This window comes from Babylonia areolata, chromosome 24 (genome assembly GCF_041734735.1).
Source record: "Babylonia areolata isolate BAREFJ2019XMU chromosome 24, ASM4173473v1, whole genome shotgun sequence".
NCBI classification, from domain to species: domain Eukaryota; kingdom Metazoa; phylum Mollusca; class Gastropoda; order Neogastropoda; family Buccinidae; genus Babylonia; species Babylonia areolata.
Window position 1 is genome coordinate 4,174,677 of NC_134899.1, and position 18,972 is coordinate 4,193,648.

The following is an 18,972-nucleotide window of genomic DNA, read 5'->3' on the forward strand; positions in this document are numbered from 1 at the left end:
CAAACAGTATCATTAAAATGAACGATTTACACAACACATTATGGTATAAGGTGGGAATGTTTTTAGAAGGTGGTTGGGCAATGTTGTTGTTTGATTGTTTCTGGGAGTGAGTTCCATAGGGTGGCGCCTGAATAAACCAGACTGGATTTGAACAAGTCAATTTTTGGGATTGGAATATGAACTTTGGTGGGAGGAAGGGAGGGGGAGGGGGGGGGGGGGTTCCTTGATGAATTTACAGAAAATTCGTCTATTAATGTTGGTGGTGCATTGCCTGTCATAATCTTTTGCATCATGATTTCTTTGTTGTACTCTAATCTACAGATTAGTGGGAGAATATTCGCTTGTTTATAGTCTGAATCTAAAAGGGAAGTCTTTTTCAGGAGTACCAGCTTGAGCCCCCCCCCCCCCCCCCCCCCCGTGTTCGCACTTGCAGAATCCCATAGTGTTGATGCATAATGTATTATAGACTGTATATGTGCTTGAAAAAAATAATTTCCATGACTGAAGGTCAAGGAAATGTTTGATTTTGGATAGTTGATGGGTTTTCTGGGCTGTCTTTTTGCAAAGGGAGTTTATGTGAGGATTCCAAGTGAGATTGTTGTCAGTGATGATCCCCAGAACTGTATGATCACTGACCTGTTCAATAGGTTCACCTTTAATTTGAATGGAAGGGAAATTATATGTAGTGTTTTGCTTCTTTCGTCTGGTTGTGATTAACATGCATTTTGTTTCTTGTGGATGAAGAGACATGCGGTTTAGTTCGGTCCATCTAACGAGTTCATCAGTACTTTCTTGTACGTCTTTTGCAAGAGCGTCAATGTCGCTATGAGAAGCGTGGATTGTTGTATTATCTGTCTCGCGCGCGCATACACACACGCACACAGAATTCACATGCATGATCACACAATCACACACACACACACACACACACACACACACACACACACAGAGAGAGAGAGAGAGAGAGAGAGAGAGAGAGAGCTGTAGCATGCGCATGAATGCACACATGCCCACACAACACACACTAGCGTGAATCGAAGTGTTAGCTTGCTTATGTCCACGTGGTTCTTCAAATGCCCGCTGTACGACACCCTCCCTCCTTTTCTCCTCCCAACCCCTCCGCGGTTTGGCCGATCCCGTTCCACGCCGCGCATTGATGATAGAGTCTCCCGACGGACAAGTAGGCAGGCAGGCTTATCTGTCGGTGTGTGTGGAGAAGAGGCCGATTCTGGATGCGCAGCACTTCCCACAGGTGTTGCAAGGGAAAACGTCTCCAGAAGTTGAGCCCTGCTTCCTTCGCTCACGCTTCTCCTAAATGGCCAGTGTTCTCTTCTTTTCAAACGTCTTTATGCCAGTAGAGCACAGCATCCTCCAGCGAGAGCGGTCAAGGGCATCAGTTTCACAGGAAGCGATATCTATGTCACAGGCTTTGAGGTTTGTCTTCAAGGTGTCCTTGAAGCGCTTGCAAGGTCTTCTAAGTTCGCGGTGTCCTTCCTTCAGCTGGTCATACAAGAGCATCTTCGGGATCCTGCTGTCTGTCATGCGGACAACGTGTCCTGTCCAGCGTGGCTGACACTGGATCAGCAGGCTTTCGATGCTGGGCAGGCCGCTCCTCTCTAGGACCTGGAGGTTGGAGACCCTGTCTTGCCACTTTATGCCGAAGATCTTTCGTAGGCATCTGTGGTGAAACTGCTCAAGTTGCTGAATGTGATGGCGATACATCGTCCATGTTTCACAACAGTACGACAAGGTAGTCAGCACAACAGCTCTGTAGGTTTTGATTTTGGTGCTGAGCCTAATGCCTTTGTTGTTGCACAGTCTAGTGTTGAGTCTGCCAAAGGCGGAGCTGGCCTTGGCGATGCGCAGCGTCACTTCTGCATCAAGGGCTCCGTTGTTGCACAGGGTGCTGCCCAGGTAGCAAAACTTGTCGACTGACTTGATCTCTGTGTCATCGATCTTGATTACAAGTGAGGGGGCGGGGGGAGGGGGGGGGAGGGGATGGGCGGGGGGGAGGCACTGGCGTTCTGTGAGCTAGCTGGTTAGTACATGGACCCGGTCTTGCTGAGGCTGATGGTGAGTCCAAAGCACCTGCAGGAGGTCGGGAACCTGTCCATAATGAATTGCATGTCCTCATGGGTGTGTGCAGCAAGCGCGCAGTCATCAGCGAAGAGGAACTCTCTCAACAGTGCCTCAAACACCGTGGACCTGGCGTGGTGTCGCCGTAAGTTGAAAAGTTTGTCCTCTGTGCGAAACTGAATGTAGATGCCCCGGTCACAGTCTTGGAAGGCGTTAATCAGTATGGCAGAGAAGAGAATGGAAAACAGTGTGGGTGCCAGGACGCAGCCCTGCTTCACTCCATTTACCACGGGGAACGGATTCGACATGTCAGTATTTTCCTGTACTCTCGCCTGCATGCCATCGTGAAATGACGCAATCAGCTGGATTAGGCTCTCTGGGGAGCCAAACTTTAGGAGGATCTTCCACAGACCACCACGGTTCACAGTCGAAGGCCTTAGTCAGGTCTACAAAGACCATGTGGAGCTCCTTGTTCTGCTCACGGCATTTCTCTTGCATCTGGCGTAAGGGAAACACCATGTTACATGTTCCTCTGCATGAGTGGAAGCCGCACTGTGCTTCAGGGATGACTGTGTTGGAGACATGGTCAACCAGTCTGTTCAGTATGATCCGGGCGAAGATCTTGCAGGCAATGCAGAGGAGAGAGATTCCACGGTGGTTATCGCAGGATGCTTGTCTCCCTTCCGTTTGTAAATGTGGACAATTGAAGCATCCTTGAAATCCTGGGGGACCTCCCTTCTCTCCCAGATAGATTGGAACAGCGTGGTCAGCTTGTCTGTCAGCACCTCGCCTCCATACTTGTAGATGTACTTGTAGAGCCTGGATTCCATCTGCTCCTGGTGCTTTTCCTGACGTTGTCAGCTTCAGGGCCTTCCGGGTTTCGGCCTTGGTGGGAGGGGCAGTTAGCGAGTCATTGACTGGTAGCTGTGGGAGGGCTGCAATTACCTCGTCGTTTCTAAATATAACTTTGAAAATTTGTATTTCATGTTTGGTATATATCACAGTATTTGAATTTTGTGGTATTTGTTGTTGTTGTTGTTGTTGTTGTTGTTGTTGTTGTTGTTTTTCTCTCTAAATTGGACTATGTCCCCTTAAGTGCCCACATTACTTCATTTGTAATCTATATATGTAATTCATTTTTAATATTGTACACGCGTGTATTTGAATGTGTGTGTAAATGCTTAACTGTATGCAATTGTTCAAACACCTTGTGATTTTCGTTAAACAACCTATACCTTTTTTATTATTCTTTTCCGAACATGGAACCTGGAGTGTTTAATTGTTGGTTTTGCATCACCACGTAAGAATATGCATACACTCTGTACTTGGCCTTCTAAAGAAGGACTGCGCATAGGTTAACTAAATATCAATCACGCATTAAATAAATTGAATGACATATCATTGATCTTAGAAAATTCCGGAAATCCTTTTCATTTGTTTTGTTTCCCAGAATCACGTTTATCTGATCCCATATGTGACTCTGATGTAACTATCCAAGGTTATAAGATACTCCGCCTTGATCCAAAAGCTTCAAAGGAAACAGGTCTGTTAGTGTATTACAGTCAAGCAATCACATTAAAGCGAAAAATGAGTTTAGATCAGTTCGACATTGAATCCATATGGTTAGAAATTAAAATAAAACATATCAGTCTGCTACTTATTGGATTTATTTACAGAAACCCGGCTGAAAGAGTTAATTGGTTTGATGATTTTATTTCAATGATGGATGCTGCCATACTCGAAGATAAAGAAATTATTTTTTTCGGTGACTGTAACATTAATCTATTAAAACCTCAGCTGCAATGGAATCGGATATATACAGCATACAGTTTGGAACAACTTGTCGATAAACCAACACGAGTAACCCCTAGTTCCAGTACCCTCATTGATCACATTTATGTTTCATGTAAACATAATATTGTAGAAATATGTTCTCCAGTCACTGGATGTAGCGATCACTCACCTGTTTGCATCACTTTGAAAAGAAAAGGTATTAAAATTCCAAAAGCAAGTCACAAAGCCATTGAATATAGATGTTTCAACAACTTTAACACAGATACTTTTTTTGCATGATTTACTTTCTTCTCCACTTTCTCATGTCTATCAATACACCAATCATGAAAAAGCTTTAGATTTTTGGATAAGAACCTTTAGTAATATTTATAGTAAGCACGCAGCAATCAGGACTAAACGAGTGTTTGTATTTGTATTTCTTTTTATCACAACACATTTCTCTGTGTGAAATTCGGGCTGCTCTCCCCAGTGAGAACGCGTCGCTACACTACAGCGCCACCCTTTTTTTTTTTTTTTGTATTTTTTCCTGCGTGTACTTTTATTTGTTTTTCCTATCGGTATGTTACCGCCATGGATTTCTAAAGAAATAAAAAATGAAATGCATCTTAGGGATCTTCTAAAACCAATAAATCAAGAAGAATATGTTAAAAAAAGGAATAAAGTGAATTCAATGCAACGAAAAGTTATGCACAAGTATTACCAACAGACAGTGACTAACAAAAAAATGATTTATTTGGGATGCCATTAACAGACTAATCAACAAGCACTATACAAATCACAAAATAGTACTAACGATATAACCCCAGATACAATTAACAACCATTTTGTAAGTATAGCTGAAAAGTTAATTACTAATGATAGATGGAAATATAATAGTTTAGAACTGGTAAGTGATTACTGTCAATCCAAAAATATAAATGCTAAAGTTTTCATCCCTTATATATCAGCTCCCGAAGTTTTTGCCTCTCTAATGTCCATGAAACAGTCAAATACCAAAGATATACATAAACTGGATAGCAAAATCATGAAGATTTCCGCACCAGTAATAAGAGTCTCTTACCTACATTTATAATCTCTGCATTGATAAAAACTATTTTCCTGTATGTTTTAAACAGGCTAAAGTTTTTCCACTTTTCAAATCAGGTGATCCTTCTGATCCTTCTAACTACAGGCCTATATCTATACTATTGGTTCTTTCAAAACCACTTGAAAAGCATATCCAAAAACATATACTGTGTCACTTAAACAAATATCAATTGATTCCCCCCGTTCCGTCAGGTTTCAGGGAAATCCATTCTTGTCATACTGCTCTGACACAATGATAGATAGATGGTTCTTAAATGTAAATAATAGTAAATTTACAGGTGTTGTCTTCGTTGATTTTGCTAAATCCTTTGACGTAATAAATCACTCTCTTCTCCTTAAGAAACGTGCTTGTTATGGCTTAGCGAAGAATACTTTACAATTTCTTTCTTCCTTCTTACCAGATCGACAACAACTCGTCTGCCTTAAGTCTTCCAAACCAACTCTTCAAGAAATAAGGTATGGTGTACTACAAGGATCGATTCTTGGAACCCTTCTTTTCTCCTTATACATTAATGATTTACCTCTTTATATCAAATCTTATTGCGAATTGTTTGCCAATGACAACTCCATACACTCCGACCATACATGTATTAAAGTTCTAACATCCAATTTACAAGACAGTGTGAACAGATTAGTTAAGTGGACAGAACATAACCATATGTCTCTCAATGCTAAAAAAATTAAATGCATATCTGTAACAACTCGACAGAAACGCCAGATAATGCCAACAAATTTAATGTTAAAATTGAAGAAGTCAAATCACATAAAGTTTTAGATATAGTTATCGATAATGATTTATCATGGTCTGAACATATTACTTATTTATGTAAAAGGATGTCTCAAAAAGTATTCCAGTTATCAAAAATAAAACACTTTCAAAACACACATGCCCGAAAACAATTCTTTAATGCTCACATACAGTCGATAGTAGATTATGCTTCTACGTTGTGGGATTCTGCTAGTGCTAATACTCTAAAACCTCTTGTTAGATTATACAAACGTGCTTTGAAATTAGTTTTTATTAAAGTCATGTTCATTAACTCCTAATAATTATAGGTCACTTGATATCCTCCCACTGGAGCTAAAACTAGAATATAATAAGGCTGTTTTATGCACACAATAGTAAGTGGCTACGCACCTCCTTCAATTATAAATAACTCCCCAATAAATAACATAGGACATGTACATAATCTGCATATACCTCATCCAAATCTTGATCTTTCTAAGTCCAGCCTAACATACAGTGGGGGAACGTATTGGAATAATTTACCATCACGTTTAAAGAATATAACTAACCACAACAACTTTATGCAAAATCTAAAAATGTACCTATTCACAAAAATTGACGTCACCTGAAATCCAACATTGCTTTCGACAATTTGTGGGTTCCCTCTCACTCTCTCTTGAGTGGGTGCATTTGTGTGTGTGTGTGTGTGTGTGTGTGTGTGTGTGTGTGTGTGTGTCTGTGTCTGTGCGTGTGTGTGTGCGTGTGTGTGTGTGTGTTTGTTTCATGATGTTTTTTTCCTTTTCTTCTCTTCTTCTTCCTTTTGTGGAATGGTTGTGAATGGTGAAATAATGGTATATTTTGATTGTGTTTTGATTTTTTTTCTTTTTTTGTGTGCTTATTTTCGCTTTTTTTTTTAAAGCTGTATTCCCTCTTTAGGGCGAGGGCTTGATGTAAAAAAGCACGTTACTTGCTTATCTATTACCCTCGATAATAAAGATTTTGTCCTTGTTTTTGTCTTGTCGTCAGATACGGACGAGTCCCTGTTGACGAGGGTGTTGAAGTGCTTTGCCCAGCGGGCAAGGATGTCTTTCTTATCTGTCTGGTCCAAGGCTCGGACAGAGGCTGATCCTGTGACTCTCGGCCCATACACAGCTCAGAGACCATCATGGAAGGTCTTCATGTTGTGAGCATCAGCAGCGGACTGAAGCTCTGCGGACTTTCTCTCCCACCAGGTGTTCTTCATCTCACGCAGCCTCTTCTGTACGAGTTGCCTGGTTTGCAAGAACTGGTCCTTCTTCCTCTGGCAGTCTTTATCGGAAATGTGATCCTGATGCCGTATATGCAGTGTGTTCAGGAGCTTGGAGATTCCAGAGTCGTTCTCGTCAAACCAGTCTTTGCATTTGTGGCTCCTCTGTACAAAGCCGAGTGTGTCTGCTGCTGCTGTGTTCACAGCATCCCTAAAGGTGCTCCATACCTCTTCTACATCAGTAGATGAAGGAATTTCTTGGAGAGCTGCTTGGATTTGCTGCTGCAGCACGTCCTTGGTGATGGGGAGGCGGCAGATGTTCAGCTTCCTAGGGGGTTTCTGCCTGGCTGGTTAGAGTTTGCGTGCAAGTCTGATGTTCATCTTGCTGCGTACCAGGCGATGGTCCGATCAACAGACTGCTCCTCTTATGCAGCATGTATTGGAAACATCACCTCTGTCCCTCTGCCGGACAGTCACATAGTCCAGCATGTGCCACTGCTTGGAGCGGGGGTGCATCCATGTGTTCTTGTACTTGTCCGCTTGTTGGAAGAGGGTGTTGGTGATGGTCAGTCCATGCTGCGCACAGAGCGCGAGCAAAAGCAGTCCGTTGGAGTTGCACTTGCCAGTGCCGTGCTGTCCTAGGATTTTGGCCACAAGGAGAAGGATCCCCAAGGATGATCGGCCTGTCCTTTCTGTCTACCACTGAAATGGTGCAGCTGAGCACCTCATAGAAAGCTTCTTTGATGTCGTCAGGGTTGGTCATTGTCGGGGCATAGCAGCTGATGACTGTGGAGAAGCGATCCTCGGACAGCTTCAGACGGAGGGTCATCAGCCTATCGTTTATTCCACGTGGAAGGCTGTCAAGCTGTCGTGCAAGTTTGGTTCGTATGGCAAAGCCCACGCCTGAGGTTCTTGAGGTGCCATCTGGCTTCCCAGTGCAGTAGAATGTGTAGCCCCCTCCAACTTCCTCCAGCTGGGTTTCACCCGCAAACCTGGTTTCGCTCAGGGCTGCTATGTCCACTTGGTAGCAATGAGCGCTGTGCGCCTTTCTGGTCGGTCATCTCTGTCTAAAAGGGTGCGAACATTCCAGGCACCCAGAGTCAGGGCATGACTCCTGGTTTTTTTCTTCTGTTGTTTTCGATTGCTATTGTTGGATGTCCAAGTAAGTGCGGTTTCCTACTGGATACTAGGCGAGGCAGGCTTTGTTTAGGGATCCTTTTATCTCCCCTTCCCCATGGGGGGAAGAGCAGTGCTGTCCCTATAAAGCCGCCTGCGTGCAGAGTCGTGACTAGGAACTGCCAGCAGTATCCTCTGCCTGTCCCCGTTACCACTTCTCCATCGCCACAGGGCTTGGGAAAGCTGGGTGTTGAATGGTTCCAACATTAGCCTGGTTGCCTGACCAGCACAGGTGACTTTTTTTTTTAGTGAAGAGGAGTTGTGCAGTCCCTTCCCCACTCTCTCGCCTACCGTCGCTCACAGTCCCACAGGTGCAGATGCTGCCACGTGTAGGATGGCCTCGGCTGGTGCAGGTTTTTTCTTCAGAGTTCCGTCTCCTAGGAGAACTTCCAGCCAAGGATAAGAGCTGCCCCTGCTCTTTGGTCATCCTCTTCCGTCTTCACAGCCGTTGGGAAAGGTTTCCTCCTCCGCCTGGTCCGTCGTTGGGAGACTTCACATGCGGCAGGTAGTACTGGGTTACATGGTACCAGTAGCAAGGGCTATGCCCCTGACCTGACGCTGCGCATTACCTCAACACAAACCGCAACACTGTACCTTTTATCGCCTCCTGCCAGCATGGCAGACCTTGAGCATCAGCTTTCACCAGACTGTAGGTCAAAATTTCCCCAATATGAAGGCCGTGCAAGTTTCTTTCTTAAAACCATGGCGTAATTTTGACTCAGTATGTACGCCACACATGAATTATATAGTTTTACTTGATTAAAACCACTTTTACTCTACAGAAGTTCACTATCACTCAGAAACAAAACAGACGAACTTTCGGCCAGCATTTTATCCTGCTCCGATTTTAAAACGTGTAGTTTAATGTGTTTTACAGAAACGTGGCGAAACAGTTTTATTGCTGATGAACAAGTGTCTTTAGATGGTTCTAGTTTATTCAGGGGGGGATAGGACTGAGGATGCGGGGAAGAAGGGGGAGGTGGGGTGTGTGTTTTTATCAACAAACAATGGTGTTTTTGTCATCCAAACAATATCACTATCACACACAAGGAATGTTCACCTGTGGTAGAGTTCATGACCCTTGGAATTAGGCCATACTACTTGCCACGGGAATTTTCTCACGTGCGACTGACAGTTGTGTATATTCACCCCAAAGCCAGTGCGAGTGAAGCAGAGAACGCAATTGCCAGCCACGATCTTGAGGCAAAGGCACCTGACTCTTTGAAACTTTTAACCGGGGATTTTAATCACTGCTCTCTTAAAAAGACACTTCCAAATTTTTACCAGAATGTTACTGTCCCAACCCGCGAGAACAAGACAATTGATTTGTTTTATTCTAATGTACCAGATTCTTACTCTTCTGTACAGCTGCCGCCCCTTGGACGTTCTAACCACAGCCTAACCTATCTGTTGCCACGTTACAGACCTTTAGTTAACTCTCTCCATACGAACGGCGAAAGAGACGACGTTAACAGCGTTTCACCCCAATTACCATCATCAAAATATTGCAAGCGGAAGGCTCTTATACTGAAGAGGTGAATGTTGACAAAGAATACCACAATTCTGACGACGGAAGCTAAAGGTTGAGTCATTCAGACACCCACTGGACATCCAAGGGGTCTGTGTAGAGGAGAAGAAAGGACTGGCCGTACAGAGTGAGTTAAACGTTAGCCGCCTGTAAAAGTGTCAGTGCGTGACCTTTAGAGGCTGTTTTGAGTGCACAGACTGGAATGTGTTTGTTGAGGCCACGGACAATGTATGTGAATTAGCAGATACAGTTACAGAATACATCAAGTTTTGTGAAGATTGTGTCGTTCCAGCTAGAGATGTTAAAATTTCTGCCAATAACAAACCCTGGATTTCGAAACAGATCAAAGGTACTCTTAATGCTAAGAAAAGTGGTTTTAAGGGAGGGATAAAAGAAGAGAATAGGGAAGCACAAAGACAGGTTAAGAAAGACTTGCCAGAGGGCAGAGAAAACTATCAAGCGGAAGATAGAAAACAAATTACTCAGCAGCAACATGAAAGGGGTGTGGGAAGGGATGAAACTAATGAGTGGATACAAAGGTAGAAAGGGTGGGAAAGAAACGGTTTTATCATCATTGGAAGAAGAAGCAAACAAACTGAATAACTTTTATGCTCGTTTTGATTGTCACGATTTTAGCACAGAAAGACAAGATTTAAGTCATATTTTAGATGTTAAGAAGGACGAATGCATTGTTGTCTCTGAAGAGGAAGTGTTTTCACAATTAAAAAGAGTAAAACCAAACAAAGTACCTGGTCCGGATATGATCCGAACAAATACACTGAAATAATGTGCAGCTCAACTCTACCAGATTTTAATAATTATTTTTTAATCAGTCTCTTAGTGAGTGCAAAATACCATCTATCTGGAAAACTTCCTGCATTATACCTGTACCCATGAAAACACATGCCTCATGTATGAATGACCTCCGTCCAGTAGCACTGACTGTAGCTTGATGAAGCCTTATGTACACGAAAGTGTGTCTGCGCAAGTGACTGAGAACGTTCATGTTTTTGACTTTTTGCATTCATTATCAGTTGTTTCGCTTGTCGGTTTAACGACTTCTCTTTTACGAAGTCCTTTATGTGATTTCCTGTAATTGTATTTAGATTTTTTTTGTCTTTTTTTTCAAATTTCACCCACATTTCACCCTCATTGGCCCAGTTTTCCCCAACCCTCCATTCATTCACATCTCCCACCCCTTCTAACCGATAATATTCAAATGTGTTCATAAATACTTTAACAAAATGTCTTCAATCACCGATTTGTGTGACGGGACATTAAACAAAATTCCTCCTGACATCTGCTGTGATGAAAGTTTTTGAGAGAGTGATACTTGTCTACTTACAGGAGTCTGTCAAACCATTTTTAGATCCCTTGCAATTTGCATACAGGAGGAACAGATGTACGGATGACGCAATACTTTTTGTCTTGAACAAAATCTATAAACACCTAGACAAATCAAATACCTGTGTCCGCCTGATGTCCTTTGATTTTTCTAGTGCTTTTAATACAATTCAACCTCACCTCTTAGCAGAAAAGCTTATGCACATGGGAATCGCTTTTCCGACGATTTTATGGGTTTTAGACTATCTTACTAAAAGGCCTCAGTTTGTAAAATTAAATGATTTTATGTCTACTGTTTCTTTCACAAACACAGGTGCACCACAAGGCACAGTGCTCTCACCTTTTCTTTTTACCTTGTATACGGTTGAATGCAAAAGTCTGACCAATTCGTGTCAACTCGTTAAGTTTGCAGATTATTCCGCACTGACAGGACTTATTACTGACTACCGAAGATAAATTGACAGGTTTGTGAACTGGTGTGAAGAAAATTTCCTTGAATTGAATGTTGGCAAAACGAAAGAGCTTGTAATCGATTTCAGAAAAAAAGAAATCACGTTTAAGTAAATCATCACAAAAAATGAAGTGGTCGAACAAGTAGACTCATACAAATATCTTGGTGTGATAATCGACAATAAGCTGTCTTGGAATGAAAACTCAACTGCACTCATTAAAAAGAGCAACAGTTGCATGTACTGTCTTAGAAAAATGAAATCTTTTAATGTATGCAAGCAGATGCTCCAAATGTTTTACACATCTGTTGTTTGCCGTGTTTTAACATATGGATCTGTGTGCTGGTGGGGAAACTTGACCAAACATGACAAAGACAGGTGGAAAAAGTCATTAGGAAAGCGGGTGGGGTGGTTGGTATAAGACAAGACACCTTTAGCGACATGCACAATAGAAAACTGACAAATAACAATTTTGACCGACGAAAGACACCTACTACATGATGACATTAATAGCAGATGGTCAGAATTAAGTGGTAGGTTCAGAGCTCCACGCTCAAGAACATCTCGCTTCATTCATTCATTCATTCATCCCTACAGCCATTCGCGCACACAATCAAAACATCCAATACACTAACTCATGAGTGAACCACCCCCACCCCAACCCCGACCCCCCAGCCCCCAAGCCCCCTCGCCACAGCAACACCTGAACTTCACCAGCAGACGAGTGCATTGGAGCAGACATTATGCGTGCATGTGTGACTGAGCGGGTGAGCATGGGCAATCATTTCTCTGTGTGTGGTTGGAAGTGATTTTTAAATATTTTCTTATTTTACTTGGATTTCATGTATCTTAATGTTAATGTACTAATTTTATTGGCGTGACATATGTTATGTGCATGCATACGTGCCTACATCCATGTGTATGTGTGTGTGTGTGTGTGTGTATGTGTGTGTGTGTGTGTGTGTGTGTGTGTGTGTGTATTTGCATTTTACTTATATATACGATTTATTCCCTTGATATCTTTATTAATGTATTATTGTACAAAACCTTATGGTCTTAACGTGTGTGTGTGTGTGTGTGTGTGTGTGTGTGTGTGTGTGTGCGTGCGTGTGCATGGGTGTTGGTATGTGTGTGTGTGTGCGTGCGCGCATGTCATTTGTAGTAGTATATATCCTTTTTTGTTGGATGTTTTCATTTGTAAATATTGTTGTGCAATACGCTATAGTCTTATTTGACTAGTTTTAATCTCTTCTTATGTTACGCATGATGATTTTATGCTAGTGTTTACAACGAGCCTGTGATTGCACAGCTTAATTTCCATGTGGATTAATAAAGTGGTTTTGATTGATTGATTGATTGATATTTTTTATGAGTATGTGAAGAAAAACATATTTGACGAAGTCATGAAATTGTGTTGATGCAACTCAAATAGTTACGGATTTAAAAAATAATTACTGAGTACATTTTTACTCAGTGTGTACGGCGAAGGTTAGCTTTATATATATATATATATATATATATTTTTTTTTAATTTATTTATTTATTTTTTTTTCTTTACAGCCAATGTGATGTAAAGTATATGGATCCATCCTCTTGTTTTGACACCTGGAAAATGAATTGTTTGCCTTTTGCCTTCAGAAAGTTGTTTGAGTCAAGAATGCGAGAGCGCTCATCGACGAAATAGATAAAAACCAATATTAAATCTATTCAACTTAGAGTTATAAATCACAGATTTTTTTTAAAAGGTTCTTTTTATTGTGTGAAACATTTCTGTTGGTGGGTGTTTTAATCCAGACTGTTGATGACTTGATGTATTGGCTGTCTCACTCCCACAATATTAATTTTTATCATAATCTGATATGTGTGTGGAAAATGTGAATAATCAGAATAAATGACACAAACCTTTGCTCGCTGCTGCCATGTTGGAGGTTTCTTGATCCTGTCAATGCCCAGCAAAAGTTGCAGAGGAGGAATGTGCAAGTGGCATGAAAGCACATCAACACCACTGAATACGTGACACTGTGTGCACAGGAGTAGCTGGAGTTCTGAGCGGCGAGGTCTGAAAGGGACGGGATATAATAATAATATTATACCCAGCACGGGGCTGTCTTCTTTTATTCCTGTGTGACGAGTTTAAACATGCCTGACTTGTGAGCGGGAATGACGTGCCCTGGTGCTCAAATTACTGAGTGGGCTGATTATAAATTCTCAGACGCGGGTGTATGATAGACCGTCGTCTTAAGCATCACGCAACATTGCGGGTGTGGGACATGCCTGTGTGCCATGCATGGGTCAGGGTGTAGATTGCACCACAACACCCATGTCTCTTTCTCTGTAAAGCTGGGGTGGGGGTGGGGGTGGGGGATTATTGCAGCCTTTATTCCACAAACCCTTTCAACACACTGTCCTCCTCCAGACCTACTACACCCCCCCCCCCCGCCCCCCGAACCACTCCACACACACTCTCTTGTGCTCCCTTCTCTTCATCCACACACAAACACTTCATTCCTTCTTCATTCATTCCCTCGACCACTGGGGTCGTTGGGGGGACATGAGGAAAATGTCATAGCTCGCCACGCCGTTCTGTTGGCAGCTGTCGTGAGGAGATCTGGCACAAACACACCACAACACACCACAACACATAAGCTGTGACAGAATATGTGGTGGTGGGAAAAAGGAGTGACAAGTGGGAGGTGAGGTGGAGACGGGGGAGGCGCGTGATTAATGCACAGGGTTTTCTTCTGGAGACCTCCACCACCCTCCCACCTTCCCCGCCTGCTTTGACCCTTCTTTTTTACCCCTCATCACGGTGTTTCTCACAAAACCTGTTTCCGAGAATCATTTGACAGCCACGTATTCCTGAGAAAACAAGCAGTGTCAAAGTTCTGCACTACACCTCCCCTACCACCCCGCTGCAGAACAGCAGAGCTAAACTTTGTTGTGTAGAGCATTTGTGGCTGCACCTTTGGGTTGCACGGGTTGTGGTGACATGCTGTGTGCATTCATACTCCCCCCCCACCCCTCGCCCCCTCTCTCACACACACACATAAATTGCCAGGGACAGCACTCACATGTTGCTAAGCACATACTGCACGCGTCTCATTGTCTCCGTTTATTCCCTACTTCAACTTTTTTAAATGTTGTGAGCTTTAGTGTTTTCTCCTTTATATTCACAAACGTAACCCACAAACTACTCAAATCCACTCAAACTAGCTCCCCCGCCCTTCTCCCAGTCTTCCTTCAGAAGACTCTCAATCCACTTGAATAGTATGGTGGGGCCATTTTCACTTCCCCACACCCCCTACACCGCTCTTTTGTGGCAGATGTTGAGAAGTGTATATTACGTTTTGGCTACCTCTTGAAGCAGAAGCCGAAACATAAATTTGGTGTTTGTTCGTAATTTTGTTTCGAGCAGTTTTCCTATCTGTGATAAGATCTGGTATGGAAGGGCATATGATCACTGAAATAAACTGTTTCCCTTCTTTTTTATCCTCTCTGTCAAGGCTAAAACTGTCCTTTGTCTATCAGAAGAATTAAACATTCGTATTCGTACTATACCCTAGACGGGCGCAAGAGCCGAGTGGTTAAAGCGTTGGACTTTCAGTCTGAGGGTCCCGGGTTCGAATCTCGGTAACGGCGCCTGGTGGGTAAAGGGTGGAGATTTTTACGATCTCCTAGGTCAACATATGTGCAGACCTGCTAGTGCTTGAACGCCCTTCGTGTGTATATGCAAGCAGAAGATCAAATACGCACGTTAAAGATCCTGTAATCCATGTCAGCGTTCGGTGGGTTATGGAAACAAGAACATACCCAGCATGCACGCCCCCAAAAGCGGAGTATGGCTGCCTACATGGCGGGTTAAAAACGGTCATACACGTAAAAGCCCACTCGTGTGCATACAAGTGAACGTGGGAGTTGCAGCCCACGAACGCAGAAGAAGTACTATACCCTAGCTGCAAAACAAGAGGAATTTTTCATGTGAAAACCAAACCAAACCAATCCAAACAACAAACAAACAAACAAACAACAACCAATCCAAACAACAAACAAACAAACAAACAACAACAACAAACCAAGCAGCCAGCTCGTCCATCAGCCAACAAGCAGTCACCTCAGCAAACAGACAACAGATAGTCAGCCACACTCTGAAGCCATTTATTCTAATAGTGTCACTGCAACATCAACAAATACATAGAAAGTCTTTTTGTCATACATCTCTCAGGTCCCTTTGCACTGTCTTTTTGGTATTGTCATACAAAGCCTCTGTTGTTTACTGGATGATTTCAGAATTGTTCAGGTAAGCCATATGAAGCTGGTGTTTTTCATCAAGGAGACCGTGACATTTTTTCGTCGTTTTCATTGAACCAGTCCTGCTTACTAGTGACCACACCGCTTATTTTTCTGGTCGTACACTGTATCTCTGAAGGCTGACAAGTCTCTATTTATGTTCTTTTGAGTCTGGGGTCAACGAAGCGAGTATACTGTCTGTGGAGTCCGCTAAGGACTATGGTCTGGATGTCTCTCAGCTTGTAGACATTGAGGCGTTTTGTTGGTTCTATTCCTTGTGGTGGGCTGAATATTAAGTTTCAACTTGGAGACCAGCAGTCTGTGGCAGGTCCAGCGGTCTGCGCCACACATGGCTTTGGTGTCCCTCACTTCTTGTCTATCCAGCTGCCTCACGATGACGGAGACGAGCTGATTGGAGAGGTTGGAGGGATGGTGCATTCATGGCGTCTTGTTGTGGATGAGGCAGCTGGAAGACGGTGCTGGTGATCAGAAAGTCAAAAGCCGCACAGGTCTCGAGTAGCAGCTGTCCGTTGCATGTGCATTTACTAATGCCGTGTCTCGGCAGCACACCTTACCAGGCTGCCCTATCTGCACCAACACTTGCGTTGAAGTTAATAATGACAGGCTTGTCCGCCCTGTGTGTGGCCTCGATGGCTGCTCAGGTCCTCAGAGATACTCTATGACATCGACCAGGTAGTCATGGTGGGGACGAAAACACTGATGGCTTCAAAGCGTTTCCTGGGCAGGGGAAGGTGGAAGACCCTCAGTGTGGCTGTACATGGAGGATTGGAGGTGGACATCTGGCGTGTGCCACTGAAAATAACAATGAGCAATGGCTACTGATGATGGGGCAGAAAAACAACAACAACCAAGCTCTAAAGTATATTTGTAATGCTTTCCAAAAAACAATTTTCTTTTTTTACGTCAGTGTGACACACCCGTTCAAGAAATCCAATCATGTTTATAGCCCAGCCGACCGCAAACTGGCCGTTTCAGGGCTACTCACCTATCAGTTCTTAATTCCAGTGCAAGAGAATTTGGGTGATTTCCAGAGAGATACAGAGCAACCGTCTACACTTAACTCCATTCGTTTCCATTAGCTGCTGTGTGCACATGTCAAATGATCAGGGAAGGGTCAAGCCCGGAATTTCCTTTTTGAGAATGTCCTGGTTTGTTGCAGTGTACCTTTTTATTTGTCTGTGTGCTGGCTGAATTGGTAACATAATCAGTATTGACTTGAAGTTGTGTACCCTTATCGTAGCAAACTCAGGTTCAGTTCAGTTCAGTAATTTATGGAAGCGCCACTGCGTTCGGAAAAATCCATATACGCTACACATCTACCAGGCCTGCAGCATAATCCAGCAAACTTAGTCCTTGAGTGCATGCAAACATATGAGTGGATTTCTTCTACAGCATCTTGCCAGAGGGCAAGCCTTCAGTTGCCGTAGGGTCTGTTTCAGTGCGCCAAGTGCGTGCTGCACACAGGACCATGCTTTATCGTCTCATCCGAATGACTAGACGCTCTGTTTGATTTTTACAGTCAAACGTGGGAGAAAGTGCGAGAGCGGGAATCAAACTCAGACCCTCACGGACACTATATTGGCAGATGAGCGTCTTAACCATTCTGCCATCTTCCTCCGTATTAGAGCCAAAGAAAGAGAGAGAGAGATGAGGGAGACGGAAACAGCGACACAGAGAACTAAGTACAATGCCAGATTTCTTACAGTCAGATGATGCTATCAATGAAACAAAATTCAAACAAAGGCGTTCATGATGTTTCTTTGAAATAACTTTTATAAGAATATTATGCAGTACAGGACACTTCAGAACAAAATGCATTTAATCTTCAGTTGACTCTTTGCACAAAGGGCACAGCTTCTCTATATGATTAACATTTTTATAGCGATGCCTGTGAAATCGATTTCAGAAATACCAAATTTCAGAAATACCAAATCTAAATCGTGTTAATATGAATCGCAAGTTTCTGTCAATATTAAGCAAACGATAATTCTTAACTAAACGTGTAGAAGTATAAGGTCTGTAGGAACAGAATCAATCACTTAATTGGACTTGACTTTCTCAGCTTTGCCATCTACAGTCTATTAAGCGTTGACGAAAAGATTTCAAAAACACATTCTTATCACCGCGCGCAAGTCATGTGGAGATCTTCTATAGCGTTTCTACCGCTGTTGCAAGGGTTGTTTAGCTCGGCCTTGTCAAGCTTGTCAAGTTTGTTTACGCATCTCACCCGTTCCCATCCCTCCCGCTGCGGGCCGAGCGTGAGCCGCAGCTGAAAGAGGAAAAGAAGGGACCCTCGTTTCGCGCTGCAAAAACTGTACAGCTGTATATCGTTGTACAAAGTTATAAAACAGGCCCGACACAGGAAAAGTTTGAAAGTAATTTACACGGCTAGAATGCAACCACACACATTAATTTTCGTTCTCATGAATAATAAAGAACATCTTCAACAGATAACACCTCCACAAAGTGAATGTATTTTGTGTTTCGTATGTTACTAACATTTCTTTTAATGACCATTTTCCCCCGATTTGTAAATCCCGCCTCTCGGAAGGCCTGCTCTATATTTATCCATGCTCGCGGCACCGGACAGGGCCGTGTCAAGGACAGCCTGATCTATATTTATTCATAGTTGCGCCAGGTCTTCTTCTCCTTCTTTGCGTTCGACAGCAACGCAGTCAGGGTCGAAGTCCGAGGGATGCCACAAACTCGGACGTCCGGTGAAGATCGGCTGCCGTCCCCCAGAGCTTAGTGTTGAGGTCAGCACCCCCAGGCCAGGACTGCTGCCGCATCTTCTCATACAGGGGGCAGTCTTGGAGAATATGGGATGGGGTCTGGTCAGCCTGGCCGCAATCACACAGGGATGTGGCTGCCACTCCAATCCTCTTCAGGTGTGCTCGGAAGCCGCAGTGTCCTGTGCGAAGGCGGTAGATGGTAGTCTGGTGTCTTCTCTCCAGTGTCCTGATGGGATCTTGGTGTGCCTGGTAGCCTCCATTCAGGGTGACCCAGCCTCTTCGGAATCTGCTGCGGAGGAGAGTTTTTGCTTCCTCATACGTGGCAGGAATGGTTGGCTGTGTGAGCTGGCTTCCTTCCTTAGCGAGGTGGTCTGCACGCTCGTTGCCTGGGAGGCCTACATGTGCAGGCACCCACTGGACGGTCGTTGGGGCTGTTTGGGTAAGGGTTGTGAGGGAGGTCTTAAGGGACTGGATCAGTGGACCAGGATCAGGGGAGTCAAGGGCCT

At 43.5% G+C, this 18,972-nt stretch overlaps 1 protein-coding gene across 1 annotated transcript in view; it reads right to left on the reverse strand.

Moving 5' to 3' along the window:
* LOC143298690 (uncharacterized) overlaps positions 1-13,590 on the reverse strand; it is a 40,324-nt gene extending 26,734 nt beyond the window's left edge. The window contains exon 1 of the mRNA XM_076611581.1: positions 13,329-13,590. Coding sequence (XP_076467696.1) covers positions 13,329-13,347 — 19 coding nt within the window. The 5' untranslated portion in view covers positions 13,348-13,590. The remainder of the gene's footprint in view (positions 1-13,328) is intronic.
* Between the last annotated feature and the right edge of the window lie 5,382 nt (positions 13,591-18,972).